This window comes from Sphaeramia orbicularis, chromosome 12, assembly GCF_902148855.1.
Source record: "Sphaeramia orbicularis chromosome 12, fSphaOr1.1, whole genome shotgun sequence".
Taxonomy (NCBI): domain Eukaryota; kingdom Metazoa; phylum Chordata; class Actinopteri; order Kurtiformes; family Apogonidae; genus Sphaeramia; species Sphaeramia orbicularis.
In genome coordinates, this window is record NC_043968.1 from 28,192,553 (window position 1) to 28,219,785 (window position 27,233).

At 36.1% G+C, this 27,233-nt stretch overlaps 1 protein-coding gene across 1 annotated transcript in view; it reads right to left on the reverse strand.

Annotated features, from left to right (window-relative positions):
- cerk (ceramide kinase) overlaps positions 1-27,233 on the reverse strand; it is a 79,365-nt gene that overhangs the window by 38,785 nt on the left and 13,347 nt on the right. Inside the window, exons 2-6 of the mRNA XM_030149301.1 lie at positions 17,785-17,922; positions 15,756-15,878; positions 11,629-11,754; positions 10,969-11,035; positions 8,091-8,236 (exon numbers count right to left, since the gene is read on the reverse strand). Coding sequence (XP_030005161.1) covers positions 8,091-8,236; positions 10,969-11,035; positions 11,629-11,754; positions 15,756-15,878; positions 17,785-17,922 — 600 coding nt within the window. The remainder of the gene's footprint in view (positions 1-8,090; positions 8,237-10,968; positions 11,036-11,628; positions 11,755-15,755; positions 15,879-17,784; positions 17,923-27,233) is intronic.

Consider the following 27,233-nt stretch of genomic DNA (forward strand, 5'->3'; position numbering starts at 1 on the left):
AAAAATTAAATTCAAAACTTAAATGTGTGGTGTCCAGCTGAGTGGACATTTTTGCAACTTCATGAAAAATAGGTTCAAAAGATTTTTTTTTTTCATGATTGTTTTTTTTATGTATATATATATTTTATTTTATTTTTTTTTTAAATTTATTTTTCAGAAGAAATTTTTCAATCGCATTGTTTTTTTCATGCCTAAAGAGGAATAAAAACACTCAGGGAAAAAATTTCATTAAGGTTCTCATAATTCGTGCATGAAAGGGTTAAACAGGCATAGAAGTTGAGAATCGGACATTGAAAGAATGTTAAGTTTCAGTTTCATTTTCACGCTAGCGCAAGTGACATTATGTATGGACTAAACCCTCCCCCCGACAGATCAACAAGATACTGAAATTTAAGAAAGAGCCCACAATGTTTAACTTTCATGGGGCCCACAGTTGCTAGCGGCGCCCCTGGATACAGCCAAAATGGAAGCCTCTTTTTCACTTTCCCTTTCAAAGACTAAAGACAAAGGAGTTCATATTACTGTGACTTAAAAAAAAAAAAAATGCTTTCATCATCAGTCATATGTTACTGTAAGCGAAGATAAGAAGCAAGAAGTCTGTCATGAAAAAACTTAACCCTTTCATGCATGAATGATGAGAACCTTAATCAAGATTTATTTCCTGAGTGTTTTTTATTCCCCTTTAGGCATGAAAAAAACCCAATGTGACTGAAAATTGTCTTATGAACCTATTTTTCATTGAGTTCCAAAAATGTCAGCTTAATACCATGTGTTTAATTTTTGAAGCAAAGAAACATGGATTTACTGATATGTTGTGTGAAAACTATGAAATAACATTTTTCATGCTGCTAATTTGCTGTTTTCTCACATTTTAAACTCTAATACTAGTCATTACTCACTTCATGGAGATAATATGCAGAAAAAAAAAAACAAAACTTTTTTGTTAAAAAAGAAAAAAAACAGTTAATTGCAGTTTAGTAACAAAAACAAGCAATTAATTATTTTTTTTTGGGTTTAGTTTATTTCAAATATGCAACAAGACAAAGTAATCTTATTTAGTCTTTAGAAAAAAAACAGGTAGTAAGACGTCATGGAAGAAAACAAAAAAACAAAAACAAAATTTATACATATACAGGGTGGGGAAGCAAAATTTACAATGAACATTTAGTTGTTTTTTCTCAGCAGGCACTACGTCAATTGTTTTGAAACCAAACATATATTGATGTCATAATCATACCTAACACTATTATCCATACCTTTTCACAAACTTTTGCCCATATGAGTAATCAGGAAAGCAAACGTCAAAGAGTGTGTGATTTGCTGAATGCACTCGTCACACCAAAGGAGATTTCAAAAATAGTTGGAGTGTCCATAAAGACTGTTTATAATGGAAAGAAGAGAATGACTATGAGCAAAACTATTAGGAGAAAGTCTGGAAGATACTATTAAAGAAGAATGGGAGAAGTTGTCACCCGAATATTTGAGGAACACTTGCGCAAGTTTCAGGAAGCGTGAAGGCAGTTATTGAGAAAGAAGGAGGACACATAGAATAAAAACATTTTCTATTATGTCAATTTTCTTGTGGCAAATAAATTCTCATGACTTTCAATAAACTAATTGGTCATACACTGTCTTTCAATCCCTGCCTCAAAATATTGTAAATTTTGCTTCCCCACCCTGTACATGACTTCATTTGCACATTCGACAAGGAGTGGGAGAAAGTATTTATTTAATCCCACCCCTTCAACACTCAAACATGTTAGTGCAGATCAGGTTTATCTAGAACAGCAAAGTCGCACTAATGGTATGAATTACAGTGTATGGGATGATGCATAAGTGTCCACTGTGTCGGCTGATATGGAACGAAAACAACAAAATCCATAAATACACAAGAGAACAGCTGTAGAATAGCTGTCTACTGTAGTGACCACTATGCATGAAAGGGTTAAATAACCATGAAAAAGAATATTCATTTGAAAGCTATGCATGAAGATCGTGAATTTCTTCGTTTGTGAGTGTTCGCACACATGACTTGAAGCTTTATTGAGATTGTACATATGGTAAGGTAAGGTAGGATAAGATAAGATAAGATAAGATAAGATACGCCTTTATTAGTCTCACAAGGGGAAATTCCAGGTTCACAGCAGCAAATTACAAGAGCACACAAGAACAAAAGAAGTGCAAAATCAAAAATAAAGACAAATCAGAAAAGCTATATATACTATATACAATTTACAGCTGTGTACATGCTGATCATGCCCCAGGTTGGATTAGGGATACAGTTTAACACACACTATGACAAAGTTGTACTCCATGGTGCACTTATCTGTATAACATCAGCGCTTTCGGCCACAAAACATACAACATACCAAGGCCTTCATCGCCCAATTTCAATACCTTATATGGTTGAACTTTTGAAAATACAGGCACATCAAATCGATTCTGTGCTTAAAGATTGCCTTTGAAAGAATGGCAAAGAGCTTGTCTGAAGTTTGGCAACAGTAAAAAGAAGGTTAGCTGTGGTCAATTCAAGGATCATTTAACTAACCTACAGAATGAAAGCGAAGCACTTTATTTCAATTGCTGACTGCTAATGTCCTTGAAATAGTTCACAAACTCATCTTTGCTACCTTTGTGAGTCAGTGTGAAAGCGTTCATCTCAGCAGCCTTGAGCGTACAATGATAGGTTAACATACCTGAACAGAGGTGTGGTAATGAGATACAGTGTGCCTCAAAGAGAGGGTTAGACACTATACAGCTAACATTTTCATTTCTTTCCTTTTGGAAAAAAAAAAAAAAAAAAAAAAATCAACCATAAATCAAGTTAAAACATTCAATTATTAAATCATGCCGGCATTTGATAGAAAATATACCCGTGTTTTGTGATCAAACTATGTCCAGGATATTTTCTTATTGGTCTCACCTTCCTCCCCATCCATCCTGATAAAAATAACAGTGATTTCATGTCGCACAGTACGTTTCCATTTACTACACTTGAAGTGATTGACCCTCTGTAAGCCCCTAGTGGGACCCCCTACCCTGTTGCTATGGAGATCCTGTTATGTAACTCAAAAACCTTGGGTCAACAGGACTGGAGCTCTACATGGTGGGAATCAATAAGATTTCTGGCGAGTTGTTTTTGCTTTTTTTCAATGAATGACCAAAAGACCAAAGAGGTTTTTTTTTTTTTTTCTTTCTTTCTTCTCAAGCATTTTAATATTTCTCTTGCAATTTAAAGGAAAGAAATGATAAAATACATGTAGGAGTACATTTACAAGTATAATTATTCACCTCATACAATACAGTCTGTTCTGTGTGCTGGAGTTGTTTGGTGATGTGCAGTTTACTTTATAAAAGAGTCGATTTCCTTTAACCTCCCTTTGTGAGTTCCTTCATTTCCCAGAGGAACTTTTGTCAACTGTGAGCGACCCAGTGTGAACTTGGCACATTCAGCTGTGGGTTTTATTGCATGTGTAGGTGGAGAGAGCAACAACTAGAGTGAGAGTACGAAAGTAGAGCAAGATTTTTTATGTTCGAGAAAGAGTGAGAGCTGCGTTCTTTAGGTGAATAATGTAGTGAAAACATTAAATTGTGTCCTACAGAGGCTGCTGTTGGAGTTTGTATCTGACTTTAAAGGTTAGACCATGAGCTCTGTAGGGAAAATCACAGGCGTCAGTACAGAGGAAATAACACCACCGGCTGACATTTACCTTTGTTCGTCTCTTCATTTTAACCACTTAAAGCCATGACAACGAGAAAAAAAAAAAAAAAAAAAACACCAAAAAATAATACTAATTTTAGGTTGCATTTTACATTTGGAACATTAGCAATTATTGTAAACAGTAGTGGTTGCACTTTATACAGCTCAGTCTAGCGTGGTCTAATAATACCATGTAATTAAATAGAAACATGCAGTTTTGCAATTTTCAGCCATAATTCATTTTTTGTTTTCATTGACAGTGTTTCCAGGTAAACAAATCACAGTATTAAGCAAATCATGTGTGCAACATTAACAGCACTGTAATGAAAAGAGGGATTTGGAACAGAACACAGGGTGAATTTCAGCATTATTAAATAGTCATTACCTTTTTAACTTTTGAGAATTTTTACCCCGCCCCCCTTCGAGAGAGGCAAGGGTATTGTTTTTGTTTTGGTTTGTTTGTTAACACTTTAGCAGCAAAATTATTGGTTGAATTCATACCAAATTGGGTTTATACATTGCCAATGACCAAGAATAGATGTGATTACATTTTGGGAAAAGTAGCTCAAAGTTCAAATTTTTTATGATTTTTTTTAAAAAACCTTCCCATCTATATTATATTATAAAAGCCAAGTGGTTTCTCTGTGTGTGTATGTGTGTCTGGGGATTCACACAAAATCCAGAAAGAGCTGACTGCTGCAGTTTGGCATATTTATGTATTTAAGGTCAAGGAAGAGACTAGTGAAAACAGCAAGTTGATTGGACCAATATTTTGGGAGATATTAATAATTTTGGAATACAATAGCCTTACAAATAACGTTGCTTTGGCGGTGACTGCTGGACAAATGCAGTACAGCATGCATGAATACACAACAGCATAAAAAGGACCACATCTAGAAACCACAGGTCAACACGCTAGTTTACTTAAATCTTAAATAAGTGAGTTTTTTTTTTTTTTTTTATTAATTTTTATTAAATTTTCTCTTTTTTTCAGTACAATACAATTATACATTCAAGTACAGTTCAATTAATTTCTTTTCCCCCTACACAGCTGCAAATATATTCTCATACACCTCCACAGGCACATATGATGACATTTGAGAAACCAATAACAATTATAGCAAACAATGTTCACTCCAAAAAATAAAAAATAAAAAAGGCTGTAGATATAAATCTTCGTCAGAGGTAGAATGACAGCACCTTGATAACATGGAGTATTCTTGCATCACCACTAAATATTACTGCAGTAGTAAAGGTAACATAGGTTCCCATCTTTTAGTAAATATGGTTTTCTGAAGCCTGAGCAAGTATGTGATCTGCTCCATCTGGTAAATATCCCAAACTTTTTGAATCCATGTATTATATGAGGGAGGTTCTGGTTTCATCCAACTGATGGTTATAGATTTTAAGGCAGCGGTGAATAATATATTTATTAAATAAGTGAGTTTTTAAAGGGATTTGAAGGTGTTGAGGTCAGAGCAGTGTCGGATGGTAAGTGGGAGGGACTTCCAGAGGGTTGGGGCAGCACCTTCAAATCCTTTTTTTTTTTTTTTTTTTTTTTAAAGAATGTATTTATTGCATTTTCATTTTTCAAAACGACATAAAACCAAAAAAAACAAAAAAAAAACAAGCTAGCTCAGCACCATAATCAAAATTGAAATAGAGATTCACAGTCAGCATGGAGACAGATTCTCATCACATTCATACCTATACAATACAACCAAAAGTTCATTCAAGAACAGATATGATTTGAAAGCTGTAATGTTGACATTTTTTTGCTCCGGACAAAGGAACTGAACCAGCCTTTTATTTTTTGGATCAGCTTGTGTGGAAACAGAATAGGAATCATTCTCATTGGGTAAAGCAGGTGAGGAAGAATGTTCATTTTAAGGAGTGAAATCCTGTCAAATCCCTTTTAAAAACTCACTTATTTAAGATTGCTTTTAATGTTTAACTGTTTCATATTCATATACCTGCCTTTTGCACCTGTTTTTATCTGTTTTTAATGTGTTTGGTTTTTGTTTTAATCTGCTTTATGTAAAGTGTCTTTGAGTTCCATGAAAAGCACTATACAAATATAATGTGTTATTAAATATATAATTATAATACGCGAAATACATGCGTTTGTTGTGCCCGGCACCACTTGTATTATATATGGTTATTGTACAGTGAATGCCCTTGTTAGCTGTGATTTCTGCAGTCATTATATGACATTAGAACAATGTCAACTATTTATTACCTTATTATCACCCCATGTTGTATTTAATGTAATGTGCTATCATCATGGTCATAAAGCACATTTTATAACCTTAGCCAAAAAAAACATAATTTACAATATAAGAGTTTAAAAGAAATGGTCTCTGTACTCTGTCATCAGGGTTTTACTGTGATGCAAATTAAAGTGGCGCAGTCACCAAATTATATGCTTTCACCATGATGGCAGGATCATAAAGTCTAACTATAACTCTGCTCTGAGTCTAACTCCAGCCGCTGCTCATTTCTGACAACGGCTAAAGAGTCAGAGAGAGAGAGAGGCTGAGATAGAGGTGATCAGATCAGATCAGTTCAAGTGCAGATGTGACACAGGAGGAGTTCAGGGACATCCGTACAAATCCGACAAAGATTATGCAGAACCATATGAGGCTCTGAAAAGGTTAGTTTGAGTTATTGTTTTTGAGGAGAAGCCCATCTAAAAATCCTGACCTATCTACATGTATTCTGTATTTTGAATAACTTCCCCACTCTTCTTTTTCCTATCATTTAGTCTTTTCCCACAGGGCACTGGAGCTCTGAAGTGCTCTTAAACCTACAGCAGTTCAGTGACAAAAAGTGCACTTCTGTAGCGTGTGTTGCTGTGTCAGTAGGATGCTCTCATACATCATTTCCAATTCAAACCGAACAAATTGAAGCAGTAGTTTTACGTGACAAAAGCACAGTGCTCGTCTGACGATAGTGGTTAATCATCGAGTGATAAAAAGGCTTCAGTTTGACCCGTCAGAAAATGAATGAGGTTTGGCAAAATGAAGGACAGATGGACTGAGCACCGCTGAGATTCATGATCTGGAGTCAAATTAAAGCAGTATTATACAACTCTACACCAGAATTGAGGTGGAAGATTCAGACGGGAAGGGATAAGTTTAGCTATTTTCTTTGACAAAAAGCAAATTTTTGCTCATTTGTCAATTTTTTTGTTCATGATCGACAGTAATGATGTATTTCATTACAGCTGAGTCACATGGTTCTGCAAAAAAAAAAAAAAACACACTTTATTATTTAACTTCACTTTAACCCTTTCATGCATCAGTCACTACCGTGGATAGTTCTTCTCCAGCTGTTCTCTGTACAGGGTGGGGAAGCAAAATTTACAATATTTTGAGGCAGGGATTGAAAGACAGTGTATGACCAATTAGTTTATGGAAAGTCATGAGAATTTATTTGCCACAAGAAAATGTACATAATAGAAAATGTTATTATTCTATGTGTCCTCCTTCTTTCTCAATAACTGCCTTCACACGCTTCCTGAAACTTGCGCAAGTGTTCCTCAAATATTGGGGTGACAACTTCTCCCATTCTTCTTTAATAGTATCTTCCAGACTTTCTCATAATAGTTTTGCTCATAGTCATTCTCTTCTTTCCATTATAAACAGTCTTTATGGACACTCCAACTATTTTTGAAATCTCCTTTGGTGTGACGAGTGCATTCAGCAAATCACACACTCTTTGACGTTTGCTTTCCTGATTACTCATACGGGCAAAAGTTTCTGAAAAGGTATGGATAATAGTGTTAGGGATGATTATGACATCAATATATGTTTGGTTTCAAAACAATTGACGTAGTGCCTGCTGAGAAAAAACAACTAAATGTTCATTGCAAATTTTGCTTCCCCACCCTGTATATTCATGGGTTTTGTTGTTTTAGTTCCATATCAGCCAACACAGCGGACACTTATGCATCATCCCATACACTGACATTCATACCATTACTTTAACTGTGCTGTTCTTGATAAACCTGATCTGCAGTGACATGTTTGAATGTAAATAAATTGTTATTTGTTAGACAAAAAGGTTTGGTTTTTTTTTTGCATATTATCTCCATGAAGTGAATAATTACTCGCTTTAGAATTATGTTAAAATGTGAGAAGACATCAGATTAGCAGCATTAAAAATGTTTTTATTTCATTGTTTTCATATCACTTTCTCATATTGGGTTTTAAACACGTTTCTTTACTTCAAAAATTAAATGCATGGATATTTTTGTAACTCCACAGAAAAAAAAACTCAATCACATTGTTTTTGTCATGGCTAAGGAGGAATAAAAACACTCAAAAAATAAATCTTGACTCAGGTTCTCACAATTCATGCATGAAAGGGTTAATCAATGAAAGCTCACCTGCAGGAATGATCCCTATGCGGAGAGAGCAGGGCACAAGCTCGGCATCAGACAGGTTCTGGTCCACTTGGTGGTCAGTTTGGGTCCTGGTGATCAGCCCGTGTATAATCTCACTGAACATGCCGTCTCCACCCACACAAACAACCCTGCGTACAAATAAACCATTTCAACCAGATGTCTGTTTGACTCTATATTGTGTGTTTGTGTGTCTCATTTATGCACAGATTGTCTACGCAGTAAAAAATGCGGTGTCTCTTAAACTATTTGAACCTAGATAGAGTATTTTTTAGCTCTATGGAGAGTAAACCAGCTCTAACAGTAGAGTTAAAAGTTAGTGTAAAGTTCTGCACAGATGCAGTGTAAAATTCAACTCTACAGAGTGATGATTAGTGTCAGTCCGCCACATTGCATTGTGGGTACTGGACATTTTACTCATTGTGTTCTATTTAATGTGCAGGGGTTTAAGGGAGGGTTATGTTAATGCTTATTGAGGTTAATGTGTCTGTTTTACAACGTTTATTGGCCTTTTTGTGTGTTTTTTTTTTTTTTTTTTTTTTTTTTTTTTTTTATTAAAGTGACATCGTTACTCAAACCTGTAGGCAGAACAATTCCTGACGTGATTGTCCCTGTGAAGAATAATTTTATAACTGATGAGAGGACTTTGCTATTTCAAAATAAAAGCAGTTTCTGGAGTGATTGACACCAATGCAGCAATTGTTCCCCCTTCAAATTATAAGTGTAAAGCTAATAATAATAATACTAATACACTTAATCTCTTACTACAAATAAAAAAGCTACTTCAAGAAATTTCTGAAAATCATCTCACGACCAACACCCCTGCAATTCTACATTGTTTCAGTATTAACACATTATAGAGTTATTTTTAACTAAATTTGAAGTAAAAGTAGCTCTATAAAGTGTAATCATATCACTCTAACAGTGTGAAAACACCACAGTGTTAAATATTTTACACATTTCATTGTTAATTTTGACACTGAATTGAGTAGAATTAACTCTGAAAATTTGACACTGGCCATAGAATAAATTTAACTCTAATTTTGTGTGGAACCAAATGTCATCTGAAACAGGCTTAAATTCAGTTCTCTAAGAGTTAAATTGACACTCTGTTTTTTTACTGTGTTGTGTAGTTTAGATTTGTAAAATTTGACGCTAGCAATAGAGTAAATTTTACTCTAACTTTGAGTGGGACCAAATGTCATCTGAAACAGACTTAAATTCAATTCTCTAAGAGTTAAAATGACACTCTGTTTTTTACTGTGTAGTGTAGTTTAGATTTGTAAAATTTGACGCTAGCAATAGAGTAAATTTTACTCTAACTTTGAGTGGGACCAAATGTCATCTGAAACAGACTTAAATTCAATTCTCTAAGAGTTAAAATGACACTCTGTTTTTTACTGTGTAGTGTAGTTTAGATTTGTAAAATTTGACACTGGCCATAGAGTAAATTTTACTCTAATTTTGAGTGGGACCAAATGTTATCTTAAACAGAGTTAAATTCAACTCTCTAAGAGTTAAACTAACACTCTGTTTTTTACTGTGTAGTATAGTTTAGATTTGTAAAATTTGACACTGGCCATAGAGTAAATTTTACTCTAATTTTGAGTGGGACCAAATGTCATCTGAAACAGACTTAAATTCAATTCTCTAAGAGTTAAAATGACACTCTGTTTTTTACTGTGTAGTGTAGTTTAGATTTGTAAAATCTGACACTGGCCATAGAGTAAATTTTACTCTACTTTTGAGTTGGACCAAATGTTATCTGAAACAGACTTAAATTCAATTCTCTAAGAGTTAAAATGACACTCTGTTTTTTACTGTGTAGTGTAGTTTAGATTTGTAAAATTTGACACTGGCCATAGAGTAAATTTTACTCTAATTTTGAGTGGGACCAAATGTCATCTGAAACAGACTTAAATTCAATTCTCTAAGAGTTAAAATGACACTCAGTTTTTTACTGTGTAGTGTAGTTTAGATTTGTAAAATTTGACACTGGCCATAGAGTAAATTTTACTCTACTTTTGAGTGGGACAAAATGTTATCTTAAATAGAGTTAAATTCAGCTCTCTAAGAGTTAAACTAACACTCTGTTTTGTTTTGTTTTTGTTGTTGTTGTTTTTTACTGTGTAGTGTAGTTTAGATTTGTCAGATTTACCTGCTGAAACATGCAGCAAGTGGTAACATGGATGGACTGTCTTTTAGTTCAAACATGTGCATTTGGCTTTAAAGAACAGATTCATAAAGAAAATAACTACACAGCCACAAGTCTTGACAATAACACAACTTGGCAGCTAGTATAACTGTAAAACCCTTCAATAAAAGAACATCACGCTGTGCCAACCAGCATTATTTCTATTCAGGTCTACCTCACAGTCTTACAGAAATGTACCTATAAATTATCTAAAGTGCAGAGTAAAAGCCTAATGGACTCCAACCCTGCTCCGCTGGACCGAATGTCTGATGAACAGAAGCTGGAGTCAACGGGGTACTTGGCAGGAACAGACTTCCATATTATTGATGCCCTTTATGTTCAGCTGTCAACTGCATTTTAGCCTCAAACACTGAAAACACGAACTTATAACATTGATTTGGACATTTAAAGTACAATTATTATGAATGAAAATAAGGGATTAAAAATAAATCAAGGAGGAAAATGGGTTTTATACGTGACTCTAAAGCTGAAGGTTTTAGTAATGGACAGAAACATCACTAAGTACATCAGAGCACAGACATAATAACTGATAAATGGCTCACTGCTGAGTGTGTCAGTGGCTTGGCGTGAACAAAGCAGCGTAAACTCTCTGACACAGTGAAGAACCTGTGTTGAAAGCCTGAACGCAGCTTTAGTCTGAGTACTCACCCATCATATTTTTCCAGATTGGCCTCTGTTTTCAAGTGGTCCCTGGCATGATTGGCTTGCTCTGTAACTGTTGCAACAAATCAATTGTTGAGTGTTACAATTTGAAACAGATAAAATATGGTATATTAAACTATCTGTTATGGGTATTAAAAAAAAGAACCCAATGAAACGCACAGCACATAATGGAAGCAGTCGCACAGATTAATGTTCTGAAAAAGCCAAATCACTACAGCACAAAACATCCTAATTCAGATATTGTGTATTAGTCTAAGAAATGAACCCTGGGCCCACAAAAACAAAAACAATATTTCAACAGTAAATCTATTTAGGCATATAATATCAACACAAATACATCCCTGTAATTCACAGAAGCTGTTGGAAGGAATAGTATTCACACTGATGGACCATCAATACCCTAGACTATGTGTAGCTGTTGCAAACACTTATTGAATAATAGATGTGTTTGGATACCCAAGCTTATCAACTATCACAGTTTCCATTAAGGTGCTGGCATGATTAATGGTGCTATAAGCCAAATCATATCGTTGCAAGCCTCTTTGGGCCACACAGCAGGCCACGGTGGCAGTAGAGATCTATACGGCGACCATCGAGGCTCATTTTTTATTTAAATGTTGAGGTACGCTACTGATAGGAACACACCAATCACATCGGCTGAGATGCAGGCGCGGCGGAACAGCGGAGCCACCTTCTGCTCGTAAATACGCTTCCCGCGCCGCTTTCCCCCGTAGGGATTGATGTACACCAGCAGGCTCTTCGGTCGGTTAGCTGCAAAGTGAAGGAGGGGGATAGGACAGTCATTAAAAAGGCTCAGTGTTTACCTTTTTTACAAATGTGCTACTGACAACAGCCTGATGAAGTTTTCATTAAGCACAGACCTTTCTCAAAATGCTCCGTCAAACTGACTACTCTCCAAAACACGTCGCTCGAGAAATAAATGGCGTGTCTAGCGACTATGGGAGGAGTGTGAAGCAATTCAGAGGTGGTGCATCATTCGGTGATAAACCTACAAAGTGCAGCGATGGAGAATACTAAATGGCTTGTTTATGGCTGTTGTTTAGACTCCGTTTAGGACAACAAACTGAGACACAGCAGCTGCTCGGATTGAAAATGAATGTTTGGAGATCAAGTGTTAAATGAGCACAAAGAAATATAGGCTGTGATATTGTTTGGCAATAAGACAAAAGTTCCATTAGATTACATAAATGGATTGTCAATGGGTGATATAAAGGTGTACTGTGGAGGACACGAACGCTGTTGAGCACAATGACGCTTCATCTTCACTGTGAATGTAGTTAATTTTCTTGGATTGATTCAGCCCGCCATGCAAAATGGGGCCAAGTAGACCATTTCAAATGGGTTACACCATCTTACACTCTACACTATTTTCCACATGCTACAGACACACTAAATCCTGCGAAACCTCATTATCCAAACGCTTTGCAGTCGTATTAAAGTCCAACACTGCGTTTTGTTCTTAACTAGGCTGGGAATGTAATAAAATTCAATGTGTTCTGACTAAACGTTTAATAACATTTTTATGGTAACATTACAGGTTAATACATCAGTGGAACACATTAAATTCCTTTCATCCGTCGTACATCAAAAAAGTTCAGTAGCTCATTCAAAGCAGATGATGAAAACTTTTTGATCTATGTTCTGCAAAGTGTTCATTTTAAGTCCAATCTTTTAAGGTTTTTGGTTCATGTGTCAAGATATAAAGCAGCCGACACAATCGTTTTTATTAAAGCCCTACATGCTTTTTATGTGTTTTAGCGGGCTGCAGTTGCTCATATTCGTCTTTCCACCTGTGCCTGAGAGGGAGTGTCTGAGAGAAAACGACAGGAAGGCCGTCTCTGAGGTAGGTTTTGCCTCAGGACTCTCTCAAGGCACTGAGGATAGATAAAGAGAAATATTTCACAGATAATAATATACCTGTTCTTTATGGTGCGCTTACAAAGAAGAGTCAGGAGAAGACTTCTGAGGCCACGCTGAGAGGTTCAGGAGATCTTTTTATCTGTAGCCAGTCCTATTTTAAATATTAACAGAACTAACTTAAGGTCATTAAATAGAAGAGGATGCATTACAGCGTTAAAATACAGAGGCTAATTAAACATGACACATTTTTCTTTGATTACAGCTTTGATGGAACTACTGTCAAGTCAACAGCTTTAATTAGAAAACCTGCACCGTGGAATTATTCATTCATGTTTTGTTGAGGCTAATGTGGCGACAAAAAATCATTTGGACACTTTTTTTCTTTTTTTCAAATTGATTTTTCTAACAATGAGCAACTCTTTACTCTTATTCCTTTATTCCTTATTCCCTTCCTACTCCTATTTATGCGTCTTTTATCAAGTCTAATATGTTAGCCTGAAGGGGCTTTATGTAGTATTTTGTACATTCAAATATAAAAAAAATTACCTAAATTTGCCATTTAAAAGATTTTGTTTTTTTCATAAATATATTTATTGTTGTTTTCATTGTTTTATAAGAACAGGCAACAACACAAACACATCAAAACAGTCCCTACCACCCCCCACCCACACAGTAGCACCCATTCCCAGTGCAACAAAACATGCTCGACAGACACAACTTAGCTTATTGAGCCAGCTGATGTCATCATGTCTATGCATGTGCTGATGTCAACATATCAGCTGCCTCTACTGTATATATGTGCCAAGTCTGAAGTAAATTTAAACAAAATTGATGTTTTTATAGACATTTGAAATTTCATCCATTATAAGTAAATGGGAGAAGAAAAAGATTTTAAAAATTCATAAAGAATTTGAACTTTGACCTACTTTTCCCAAAATTAGGGATGGGAATCTAGAACCGGTTCTTTTTGAGAACCAGATCCCAGTAGCTCGATTCCTTGGAATCGTTTGCCTGCCTGCTTAGCAATTCTGCTTATCGATTCCGCCCCCATTGCGCATGCGCGATGATGTCACGCGTACGCCACATTGTTTTGGTCAGAACGTAGCCAACATGGTGTCGAGGCAGAAACGGTCCAAAAAGACGTCACCAGGGCCACTTGTAACACTTCCATGTCTTCGAAAGAGTGGAATCCCTCCAATATGTTCAAACATTTGTCCACAGCATGTGATTCATTTACAGGAATGTCATGTATTTGATTCTCTACTTAGTGACACTTGTGAATGTAGCGGCAGAGTGAACGCCGGGCCCTGTTCTGGTTCCGGTGCGAGCAACAAACGTCATACCCAAATACAAGTTTCCGAAGGTAGGGGCAAGGAAATGAGGTGCACAACAACGGGAGACGAGCTGAGCCGAGTTGAACTGGTTCGATTTAGTGGACGTGCGGCAATAGAGGAATCAGTAAAGTGTCTTGAGTTTCACTTTCTCTGCACATCCGTTTGTACTCTTTTATTCCCTCATGCAATGAGAATCGATAAGAGAATTGATAAGGAATTGGATCGATAAGCAAAATCGATAATGGAATCGGAATCATTAAATTTTTAACAATTCCCATCCCTACCCAAAATGTAATCACATCTACTCTGGGTCACTGGCAATCTATAAACCCAATTTGGTATGAATTTAACCAATAGTTTAGCTGCTACAGACATTTGAAATTTCACCCATTATAAGTAAATGGGGGAAAAAAAGATTTAAAAAATTCATAAAAAATTTAACCTTTGACCTATTTTTCGCAAAATGTACTGACAAGTATTCTGGGTCACTGGCAATCTATACACCAAATTTGGTATGAATTCAAGCAAAGTTTTACTGCCCCCCCCCGATCACTACCAAAATTTAATCATTTGTTCCTTGTGCCAGTATTAACATTTCCTGAGAATTTCATCAAAATCCTTCCCTAACTTTTTGAGTTATCTTGCTAACAGACAAACAAACCCTGATGACAACATAACCTCCGCTGTTCCTTGGTGGAGGTAACAAAGAAACAAGCAAACCAAACCAAAAACAATACCCCTTGCCTCCCCTTCGAGGGGCAGGGTAATAATATTTTGGAACTGTCACAAATGTAGCACTGGGTCTTTAAGAAGATAACTTCACATATGAGGTGAACTGAGAATCACAGTAAGTGACATGACTTCCTGTACACTCAGAGAACTGCATTAGTGACTTCAGGTACTCACTCCTCAACTCAGTAGTGAAATATAATTTAGATAGTTGAATTCTTAAGTTCAATCACATATTAGTCAGTTTTCGTTCCGATTCCTTTGTGTCACTAGATTTCTTTGTGTCACTGGTTAGTGGTAAAGTTCTTAGGAAAGGTCACATCTTGGTCAACATACTAAACTGACAGATTTATGATCACAGGACTTAGGTTTTACCTTAGGCACACTTAAATACACATGCCCACATAGGATCCCTACCACAAGGGGGTCAGCCCATAGTTTGAAGATCAGTTTACAAGGATTATAAAAGTGATGTGCATTGGAATGTCTGGGTCCATTTCCCTGCTTGGTGTGTGTGGATCCTCAGCTGAGTTCTATTTTGTTTGTGATCAGATCAAATCAATAATAAATTTATAAAACTGAAACCTAAAAGAATCCGGACTTATTCTTGGAGCTTCCAACAAAAGAACATGTTAACAGCAGGTTGTTTTCTACGGTTACATTTGCCCTCTGGTCTAATATGCTCTATCTTTATGACTTGGCTCATTTTCCATTTGCCAGTTTTGAGAATGTGGCACATCTTATCACACCTGGTCAATAAACTAATAATAATTAAGACGTCCAAAGAGCGTTACATAATGTTACAGAACACAGATAGCCAATACGTACTGAGTAGTGACAGCTGCTCATTGATAACTGTGATCCACTGCTCACACAGTCCCTGATTGGCTGAGCGGAAGGTGACCTCACTACACCTCCACTGGTGCTGCCTCGTCCTCCTCACGTAACAAACTGTGAGAGCATAGAACAGAACGAAAGAGTTGGAAACAATGAGAGGATTAACATTTAACAGTTGCTGGACACTTTTTAATCCCAGTGCCCTGCTGTACCATGACTGACTGGGCTCACGTCTTAAGGGCTTACATTAGATTTTTTTGAGGTCACCACAGTGAATGGACACATGATGGAAATTACATTCACCTCACAGATTTCAGACTGCTCCAGACAGAGACACACTGTAGCAAGAGAGGCCACTTAAATAATGACAAGGAAAGATACAGATACTGTGCCAGACTTTGTATCTGCTGTTCGTCTGTAGGAAAAAAAAAAAAAAAGAAAAAAAAAAAAAAAAAAACGATCCTATAATTCTTCTGTAAATGCTCTGTTTGACTCAGCTATTTTGTCTTTTGTTTCAGGGTTTCATCTGATCTGTAGGTCTATGTACGTATATGGTGAGACTGCAATGCTGAGGCTGCAGTAAAATAACCTGAAAGACAGTCTGCTCATCGTGACTTATTTGCAGAATTAGAGAAATACACATTTATCAAAACAAGACAAATCCTGATCTGCATTCAGGAGATAACAGCAGCGTGCTGAATAAAGCTTTCCACTCCTCCGTGTTTGACACCTGCAATCTAAAAGTGCATTCTCAGATATGAATCACTGTGAAACATCCATTCTTAACACCCTACCTATAATTTGGCGAGTACTTTTAGGCAGTGTATATATCCATTCATTCTTTTTGTACCGACTACATTCAGTTTTAGCTCACTTTGCTGTAATGCAGATTCAGCCTGAGAAGGAATCCTGGTGCTTGATCACCACCTGGGTCAATCAGATACATGCATGAGTAAGAAATTAGGTTTTTGGGGGAAAATGAAAAAGAAGTCAGTTAAGTAAAACAGGTCTCTGCTGATAGTCAGACAAAAAGTAGAGAAAGAGTCACATAATATCCTGCTAGGAACATTACTGAAATATTTACATTAAGGACCACAAAATTCACTTGCTAAGCACTTTGACGGCAAGATTCACTCACTAAGCATTTCAAAGTCAAATTATCACACTAAGCATTTTTTATCAGATAAAAAAGTTAACTTTTTAGACGAGTTCTTCAGCTGCAGTCACTTACAGTACCTCGTTCTTACAGTTGTGTAGGCAGAGAGACGTTTAGAGTGGGCATAAAATCATCCTTTAATAAGTTACATAATCAGGATGTAAGTGATGAGATGTGTCTTTGAAGCCAAGTTTCTCCAAAATGGGGGAATGCAGGCTTGTCAGAATCCACACATTTTAATGCCAGTAAAAGCTCACATTAGTGAGGTAATTTTGAACATTTGGCTAGAATAAATAATGTAAATCCGATCTTGTTTGGATATAATCTAATGGCTGAAAATCAAGCATTAGCCCATAAGTTACTGGCATACTGCCGACTTAGATCCAGTCAGCTAAGCTGTGAGGGACTCTCTTGTTAATGCATTACTTTCTGACTGTGAAGCTGTCTGTGGGCTTATTTCCAGTGTCAGATCACTTATGATTGGTGGCAGTGAACACAGGCTCTTGGCACACTCACCCAAAAACCAAGTGTGATGTGCCATTAACCTTCTACGATAAAATGAACAAGACAGTGATGAAAACAAGCTTCAAATCTGCTGCTGAAAATAACAAAAGGCACTGAATATGTTCACCAAAGGAGGCACTTAACCACGTTACTATTGCACTTCCATAACCTTGAAGGACTTCTAAAAGGTTAATAAAAGGTAACATCTTGACTGGATTCAAGTATAGGTCAGCCTACAGGAACAATGCATCCTCCACTTTCCATTATACACCTCCGCTGTAAGCTCCACTCCAGCCACTGAAGGCGTCACAAGTGTTTTTAGCCTCCAAGATAAGTGATTTTTTTTTTTTTTTTTTTTACCTGTGAATGCATGGGGACACAGCTGGGAGAGCTGCTTTGCTTGTTTCTGACTCCTCCTGGTGTCTTTGTTGTCTCGTCGATCTTCTTCCGTCTTGTGGACAGACACTATTTCACACACCTGAACTGCATGGCTGAGTGCTGGAGAGACATTAAGAAATATTTTACTCAACAATACATACAAACTAAAAACTCATTGTTGCTGCTTTGTTGGTTTGAACAGTGAGTGTCCTTCACACTCAAGTGCAAGGACTCATATTTAACATTCATTTAATATTAGATTTTTGTAGTCATATCTACTATCCTGACCTGCAGGGAGGAAAATCTATTAATAACCCCTCCTGCATTTTTTAAGATAGATGAAATCTTTTTTGAATAAATTATTTTAAACGCATGTTCAACATAAGACGATTAGACATATAATCACAAGGAATATTAGCCTTTTAAAATAGAATAGAATAATGGATCCATTAGAATATGTAGCTCTACTATATCTTGAGTTAAGGTGACTTTGGAAAATCAGCTTATCACTGATTTCATGAATGTGAGAAAAACACAGCGTTTCCCAAGAGAGCTGCTGAGTGTTTGGGAAGGAACTGCATCTTCTTGTTCGTCTTTCCCACAGGAACGGGATTGAGGCTGCAAGCTGAAAATGACTTTGGGATGAAAGACTTTGGCAGAGTTTGAAAGCTTTGTTCATTAAGTGAAGTAGGCGTGTGGTGTGATCGCACTGGGAAGGGACAGGAAGGGTCAGCTGCCTTAAAGAGCTCTCAACTCACTGTGTTTCAAAGGCAGAAATAAATAAATAAATAAAAAATGTTGGCTGGAGAAAATGTGAGTTCAGGAAGTGAAGACTATTTAGTACAAGACATTAAAGAACAAACTTTGTACTATACAAAAGGTGCAACAGGACTTGGAAGTTCCCCCTCTGGAGTCTCTGCCATTAACCCTTTCATGCATAGTGGTCACTACAGTGGACAGGTATTCTATGGCTGTTCTCTTGTATATTCACAGGTTTTGCTGTTTTAGTTCCATATCAGCCAACACAGTGGACGCTCATGCACCATCCCATACACTGACATTCATATAATTACTGTAACTTTGCCGTTTTTGATAAACCTGATCTGCACGAACATGTTCGAGTGTAAATCAGTTGCTTGTTTTTAATGCATGAACTATGTGTCGGTATTGTTTTATTCTATTTATTGTCTTTTACTCCTATCCTGTTTCATGATTATGTACAGCACTTTGGGACAGTAATGACTGTTTTTAAGTGTGCTATATAAATAAACCTTGACCTTGTTATTATTATTAGACCGTAATTAACAGTTTGTTTGTTTTTTTAAACCAAAAAGTTTTTGTTTGTTTGTTTTTTGCATATTATCTCCATGAAGTGAGTAATGACTAGTATTAGAGTATGTTAAAATGTGAGAAAACATCAGATTAGCACCATTAAAATCTTTTTTATTTCATAGATTTTACACAGTATATCAGTAAATGCATGTTTCTTTGCTTCAAAAATGAAATGCATGGTGTCCAGCCAAGTGGACATTTTGCAACTATGAAAAATAAAACATAAAAAAACCCCATAACAATAAGAAAAAGAAATAAGAAAAATAAAAAAAAAACAATAATATTTTAAAATATAAAACAAAATTTCAATCACATTGTTTTTTTCACACCTAAAGAGGAATAAAAACACTTGGGGAAAAAAAAAAAATCTTAATTAAGGCGTTTATAATTCATGCATGAAAGGGTTAAAACCAGAAATCTTTTTGTTTTTTTTAAACTCTTTATTTATGAGAGTTTTGGGGTTTTTTACAGATTCGAAAACAAAACACAAAACCAACAGGTCGTGAGGTCAAGGGATTACAAAAATCACATTGCTTAGACAAACAACACAGTTTTTACACTTAAAGGTTTACAAGTTTGTCTCACAGGTTATGCAGACGTGTCATTTTTCCCAAAGTTTTTCACCCAGTTCTTTCTGAAGTCATATTGTGTAGGTCATTCTAGTAAATGGAGATGTTTTACAATACTGGTAAAGACAGTCATTGGTGGACATTCTCTCTTAAGCCAGAAATCTTGAGCATTCAACCACAAACGACAGCTCTAATGGAAGAAATTCAAAAGTGTACTTCTGCACCGCGTATTGGACAATATTACTTGCGATGAGTTAAAGTGACCTCCTCAACTGCTTCACATACAGGCATTCCAGTCTGTGCTACACATTTATTCGGCTGATATGGTAAAATGGATAGGAGGGAGGCATGACATATTATTTCTCCCCTGAGAGTCTGAGGGAATAGGATTTCATTTCTTTCTCAAATAAAGATGATGCGCCATGCAGGCATGAATAACTTTATGGCCATCGATATTCACACTTTGACAAATAGGAAGAAGAGTTATGGCCATGTGGGTAATGGCTTTATTTCTGGAAGGGGGTAAAAAAAAAAAACAAGAATGAACAGTTTCATTCCAACTATTTGAAAAATGGCATATAGTGCTCTGTCAAACTGATTGCTGGTATTAAAATATTTTATGGATTACCAAAAGTTATTGTGAGTTAAGTATTCCATCCATTTTCGGAGCTTCTCACCCTGTTAGGGGTCACAGTGGAATTGACCCCACCAGTGTGGGTCCCTTTGTCCATGAATCACACATCCAACACACACACATACATGCATTTACTGCAGATCTTTGGACTGAATGAAGAAACACAAGCATCCTTAAAACATACATAGTTATGTGTATCTAGTGTTAAATGAACAGAAAAACGGAAATTCCTGTAAAATCTTATGAATTAATTATGGCTTTTATTTTGAAGGACACAATATTTTTCCTCCTTTGCGTCTGAAAACATGTTGATGGAAATAAATGGGCAAGGTCAAGGACGTCACAGATGGACCGCCCACTACTTTTTGATTTATAACTTTTAAACCAGACAACTTTAAGACAAATATTACACATAATTGGAAAGGTCTAAATGCCATCTTAAACATACTCAAAGGGCAAAATTTAGTTTTAAATATTTTAAAATGAAAAATATCAAAAATTGAAATTGAAGTTCCTATGACATTTTCATCCTAAAATGAATTCAATGTATACCTTAAAGCCTCTATTTTACAACCTAATAAATGGTTAGAGGAAAAAAATATTTTATCATACCTAAATAGCAAGAGTTTTGAAAAATGGCAGCATCACAGATGGACAACAATAGAAAAAATTTAATTAAACATGTTTGATTTCAATTATCAATATCATACACTTTTTTTTTTTTTTTTTTTTTTTTTTTTTTTACAATATTTACAACATACACATAATATTAACATTATATTCAAATGTATTGTGTGTTTAGAGCATGACAAAAATAATATAATAGTCAAATATCAATCTATTTGGAATAAATTTAGTTGATTTATGAGAGTTTATAAAATGAACCCAGAATGACGGCACAAAACTTTGTCACTTTCCAAACATTCACACTCATAAAACGCCTCAATTTTCTTTTTTTCCCCACAATTTTTTTCTCATTTCAAAATACATTTTCCTGAAAATATTAGTAATTACCTACCCAAAAAATATATTTTGGTGTAGATTATCATAATTAAATTTTTTTGACCAGATGTTAACCTTCCCTTGACTTTGCATGTTTTAGCTGAGAAACAGATTTTCTTATAAAGGGCACATTTAGTATTTGTGATGATCAGGCAGTATGTTACTTTATTTTATATAATGACAATAAGTGCCAAATAAGTGCAGCCACACTTCTGTCAGTCTGCCCCAGGGCAGCTGTGGCTACAAATGTAGTTTACCACCACCAGAGTGTGAATGTGAGAGCGAATGAATAATGGGTTAATAATGTAAAGCGCTTTGGGTGTCTAGAAAAGCGCTATATAAATCCAATCCATTATTATTATTAAATAAAAATGACTGAAATACTATTTAAAGATAATTTACTTCTTCTGGTAATTAAAGTAGAATGGTGTTAAGAGAAGGCTGACATGTTAAACTATAGGTATAGATGTCCATTACTAAGCACATTTAGGCAATGCCCTTTGAATATTTCATGTCCTGCACTGGTATTTTTTGCTATTGCTGTACATTCTCATAATCTTTGTAAGCATTTTCCCCAATATTTTTATTCTGAAATTGTTAAACATCACTAATTTTGCCACATTAACCCTTTCATGCATGAATTGTGAGAACCTTAGTCAAGATTTTTTTCTTCAAAGTTTTTATTCCTCCTTAGGCATGAAAAAAACAATGCGATCAAGTTTTTTTTCCCTTTGGAGTTACAAAAATATTCATGCATTTAATTTTTGAAGGAAAGAAACATATGTTTAAAACCCAAAATCAGAAAGTGATATGAAAACAATGAAATAAAAACATTTTTAATGCTGCTAATCTGATGTCTTCTCACATTTTAACATATTCTAATGCTAGTAATTACTCACTTCATGGAGATAATATGCAAAAAAAAACTTATTGTCTAACAAATAACAATTGATATACACTTAAACATGTTACTGCAGATCAGGTTTATCAAGAACAGCAAAGTTACAGTAATGGTCTGAATGTCAGTGTATAGGATGGTGCGTAAGTGTCCACTGTGTTGGCTGATATGGAACTAAAACATCAAAACCCAATAATATGCAAGAGAACAGCTGGAGAAGAACTGTCCACTGGAGTGGCCTATGCATGAAAGGGTTAATTTATCTTTAAAGGAGTGATATTTTGCTTTTTTAAATTGAATTATTCATTTTAAAACATTTCCCTGTGGTCTACATAAACTGTAAATGCTATGCTTGGGTCTGAATTCTTCATTAATTCAACTCCACAGGTCCATCTTCAACCCTATTTCTGAGTAATGACACTGGAAAGGTCATTTTGAGCGCTGGCCCTTTAAATGCACATGAGTCACTTTAGGCCCCGCCCCCTCCAGGTTGTTGGCTGTGCTGCTCTGTCCTGTTCAACCAACAACTGAACATTTTAGGCAATCGGCTCAAAGTTTGGACATATTTTCAGTATGGACTACAACTGCTGCTGCTGACAAACAATTATGTCGTACTCAGAGAAACATTTGTCGGAAGTCTTGACCTTATATGTGATGTAACTAGTTATAAAACATAACAAATTAAGCAGGACTTAAAACAGGTTGTAGAAATCCACTCCATTTTTGCCAGAATTAATATAAATATAGCTTTGCAGCACCTGGAGGGTTCAAATTCAAACTTTTGGAACTATTAGGGTCCAAATACACAAATAAATGAACCAGACTAATAAAAGTGGGTTTAGATAAATATGACTCCTTTAAGTCTCTTGACTGATTTCCTTCAGGATATGTAGAACAATGTAACAGCCTAAAAACATGTGTTGAAGTTGTTGATATAAGCCCACCTCCTGTCTATGGGCATTAGTCTGCAGAAAGGGAAATCCAAATGGAAAGTACCTTGAATCTTATTTTAGCGCTGACACCGTTTTGTGTGGAGCAGCGCATTGAACAGATGCCGCCTTATCACAAAGATGTGCTGACAAATAGACACACTGTATGTTATCTAACAAGTTGAAAGTCATTTCATGCAGCATGAGGAGATAAGGAAAAGTAGATTATCTTTAGTCTAGAATTGAATGATGAATGTTGATTGTGATAACTACAATCAGAATATACTAATACTAGTGAATATCAGATTATAACTAAACCTATTAGAATGTTTCCCCTCACACAGTCTGTTCGATCAACAAACCAAGCTGCATAGACTACAACATATTCAGAACCGAACAGTAAAATCTTATCTCATTTCTGACACATTTGCATGATTTTTGTATTTGGCTTATGGCAAAGTCCCAAATATGAAATGCATTAAATCTTTGGCCTGGATATTATTTCTTTCTGTCAGAAAAAAAAAAAGTAGGGGAAAAAACCCCTTCTCAGTCACTCCAGGTCTCCAGTGTGCCTTATTGGACTGGTGCAGATTGTAGCTGTTTCTGGTCAGGCCATTGCTTTGAACAACTTGGTCAAATGAACCCCAGAAACAAGCACAAAGCCAGCAATTCCAGTGAACTGTGTTAGGGAAGAAACTGGTAACAATAGCTGACATTCCCACATTTGAACACTGCTCCAATAACCCTGCCACACACTTACCAAGGCATAAACACCCGCACACAAACACACAATAATCCCATCACCACACGCACACAGAGAACACATACCCGCACACAAATTCCCTACTTTTTAGCTCTGTGCAGTCCCTAAGCTACATGCTAAGCCCTTGGCCATACAAGGCAGATCCTCTCTGCTCTGCTCTGACATACTTTTCTTTGTGCTTGAGAAGAATCTTAGCGCTGGCAGTCAGCCAGTGTGTGCTGCCTATTCATACCACAGGGCTCAGTGTGTTACTCTGAGCCGGAGAGGTCTGCTATCTGCAAAAAGTCAGCTTTTCAGGAACTGGGTGGAAAGTGGTTTATTTTCTAATGTCTGGAACTTGTTCTGCGCTTTGTGTAAAGAATTCAAATATTTGTTTTGTTGACGCAAAGCAAAGGTGAATCATGGGAACAAAAATAGAACACACTGGTGTCATTTAAGGACATGTGATAGCCTACCTCTTGTTCCCATTACTTGGAACCAACTCAAAGTGCATGACTTGGATTATTACTTTTCTCTTAGTCATTCTTTTTTTTTTTTTTTACTTTCCATCACATCTGTAAATAACCAGTGTTTATATGCAAAGTTAAAGGTGTGATGTGAGATGTTTTCCTGGAGCATTTTTTACTATATTGCTTAAAATCCCCTTCACACCCCAATTACAACCAATTAATTAAATGCTCTAACACAGGGGTGTCGAACTCATTTTAGTTCAGGGGCCACATTCAGCCCCATTTGATCTCAAGTGGGCGGGACCAGTAAAATAATAACAGTAAAAAAAGTTAAATTCTATTACAATCCGGTTTATATCTCCAAAGTTTCCTTAAAAATCTGAATAATATGAACAACTTGAATTGTCTTAAGAAAAACAAGTGCAATCTTAACAATATTCTGCCTCGGTTTATCAGTTTATCATTTACACATGTGCATTACAATCTCACAAAACATTTAGTAACAGGCAGAGTATTGGTAAAATTGCAAAATATTTCTGTTTGTTCATATTTGTTCAAGTTATTCACATTTTTGTAAAAGTATAGTTTGGTAATATCAACATTTTCATGTAATTTTACTTTTTTACACCAAAAAACAAAGAGAAAATTTAGGGTTGTCATTATTTAGAGGTTATTATGATAATATTTTACTAGTCTGACCCACTTGAAATCTAATTGGACTGTATGTGTCTGTATGTGGAACCTGAATAAAAATGATTTTGACACCATTGATTGTTAATATCTTCAGTGTAATTTTTGCAATTTTTCACAAATTCATCCCGCGGGCTGGGTTGGACCATTTGGCGGGCCGGATTTGGCCCCCAGGCTGCATGTTTGACACCTGAGCTCTAACACAAAAATTTAAAAAAAAAAATGTAGTCACCTGTGGAATGGACAGGACTGAAAAAACACCATTCAATCATTTTAAGTGTCCAATCAAAATGACTGAATAGTGATATGTCTGTCAAACTTGACTGCCATTTGTCCCTCCTCCCTCTGCACGTACCCCTCTTTGTGCAAGAATTGTGCGTTCTCAGGTTTGGAGCACTTGTACAGGAAATGAAGTCAGAGCCAGAGCTTGGTTATATTAGCTATATTAGGATGGAAAGTTCACCGGCAAACTGTTTTGTCACCAACATAAATCAGTGGGAAATGCAACGTTAGTCAGACAGGTATGAACTGGGGCTGTTCTGTAAGGGTGGAGGTGTTGGAGGAGACTGAATGAGGTATGAATGGATCGGGGAGCCGGGTGAATTGTTGCTGTGCAGCGCTCATGAACCCTTGAGAACATGCATTGCGGGTGCCAGTACTCTGGAGGCATGGCTTCAGGAGAGATGTCTGAAGAAAGGGGTTTGGACTTTTAAATTGAGTATTTTCAAAATGTAGCTTGCTCAAACTGTTTTTGTAAGATCTCATACCCCACCTTTAATATATGTGAGCATTGGTAAGTAAAGGCATTACTGAATGAATTACTGGTACCTGGCACTGTTGGTACTGTTTAAGAAAAACTAGCAACAAGGTCAGTGGTTCTCTATGTAATGCTGTGTGCTGCTTTTGTCCTGAGGAGGAATGTAATCCCCAGCTCTGTTGAGGTTAATGTTCTTCTCTATTGAAGCAGAAAAATCCAAGTTCATGAGGTTCAGGTTAAATATGCAAAATTCTTGTGATCGTTTCATCGATTGTTCCTTCCCTGAATGCTGCATTTGACTACTGTTAGAGGAACGAGAGGTGAAAGTCATGAGTGAATGCATATTAAAATGTGTTTTTTGAACTGTAAACTGAATTATGTGACTCTACTGTGATTAAACGCATTGGTGCTTGTGTTAATATTCATAAAACAAATCAACATTTTATAGGTGAAAATGGCTCAACACACCACCTCCTGTTCCAACAAGGACACAGAACCTCACAAGACTGACACTGATGTAGAGTCAGCTGTTTGGAACCACTCTGCATTATGAAAATTGGATTTAGAAAAATGATTATAAACACCGTTTAATCAGAGGGTGACTGGTAGTCTGTGGTACCAGAGTCATGGGAAAATGGAAGTTGTTATATCTCTTCAAAGCAACCAGACTCTCTTAACCCTGTAAAGCCTGAACCATTAAATCATTGACAGAACATGCCAGTTCTTTGAAACTGGAGCCTTTATTGGTCCTTTTGAACAACCCTCCAATTTTTATTTTTATTTTTTCAAATATCAATTTCCATGTATGAGTTTCAATTTTGTATCATATTTGATACATTGGGTCTCAATGCTCAAAAACATAATATAACACAAACATGTCCAACAAATTGGTAATTCCTTTTCAAAATTATCAAAGTTCTGCCTCCTTCCTCATTAAAGGGGTCATATTTTGCTAAACCCACTTTTATTAGTCTTTGGTTAATTTCTTTCTGTATTTGGACCCTAATAGTTCATAAAGTTTGAATTTGAACTCTCCAGGTGCTGCAAAGCTATGTTTGTATTCATTTTAGCCAAAATCGAGTGGATTTCTACAACCTGTTGTAAGTCCTGCTTCATTTGTTACGCGTATAACTAGTTACATCATGACATTTGCACATATAATGTCAAGACTTCCAACGAACGTATCTCAGAATATGACATAATTTTTTGTCAGCAGCAGCAGTTGTAGTAAAAACCAAAAATATGTCCAAACTTCAAGCCAATTACCTAAAATGTTCAGTTGTTGGTTGAACAGGACAGAGCAGCACAGTCAACACCCTGGAGGGGGTGGGGGTCACGTGCATTTAAAGGGCCAGCGCTCAAAACAACCTTTCTAATACCACTACTCAGAAATAGGGTTGAAGATGGA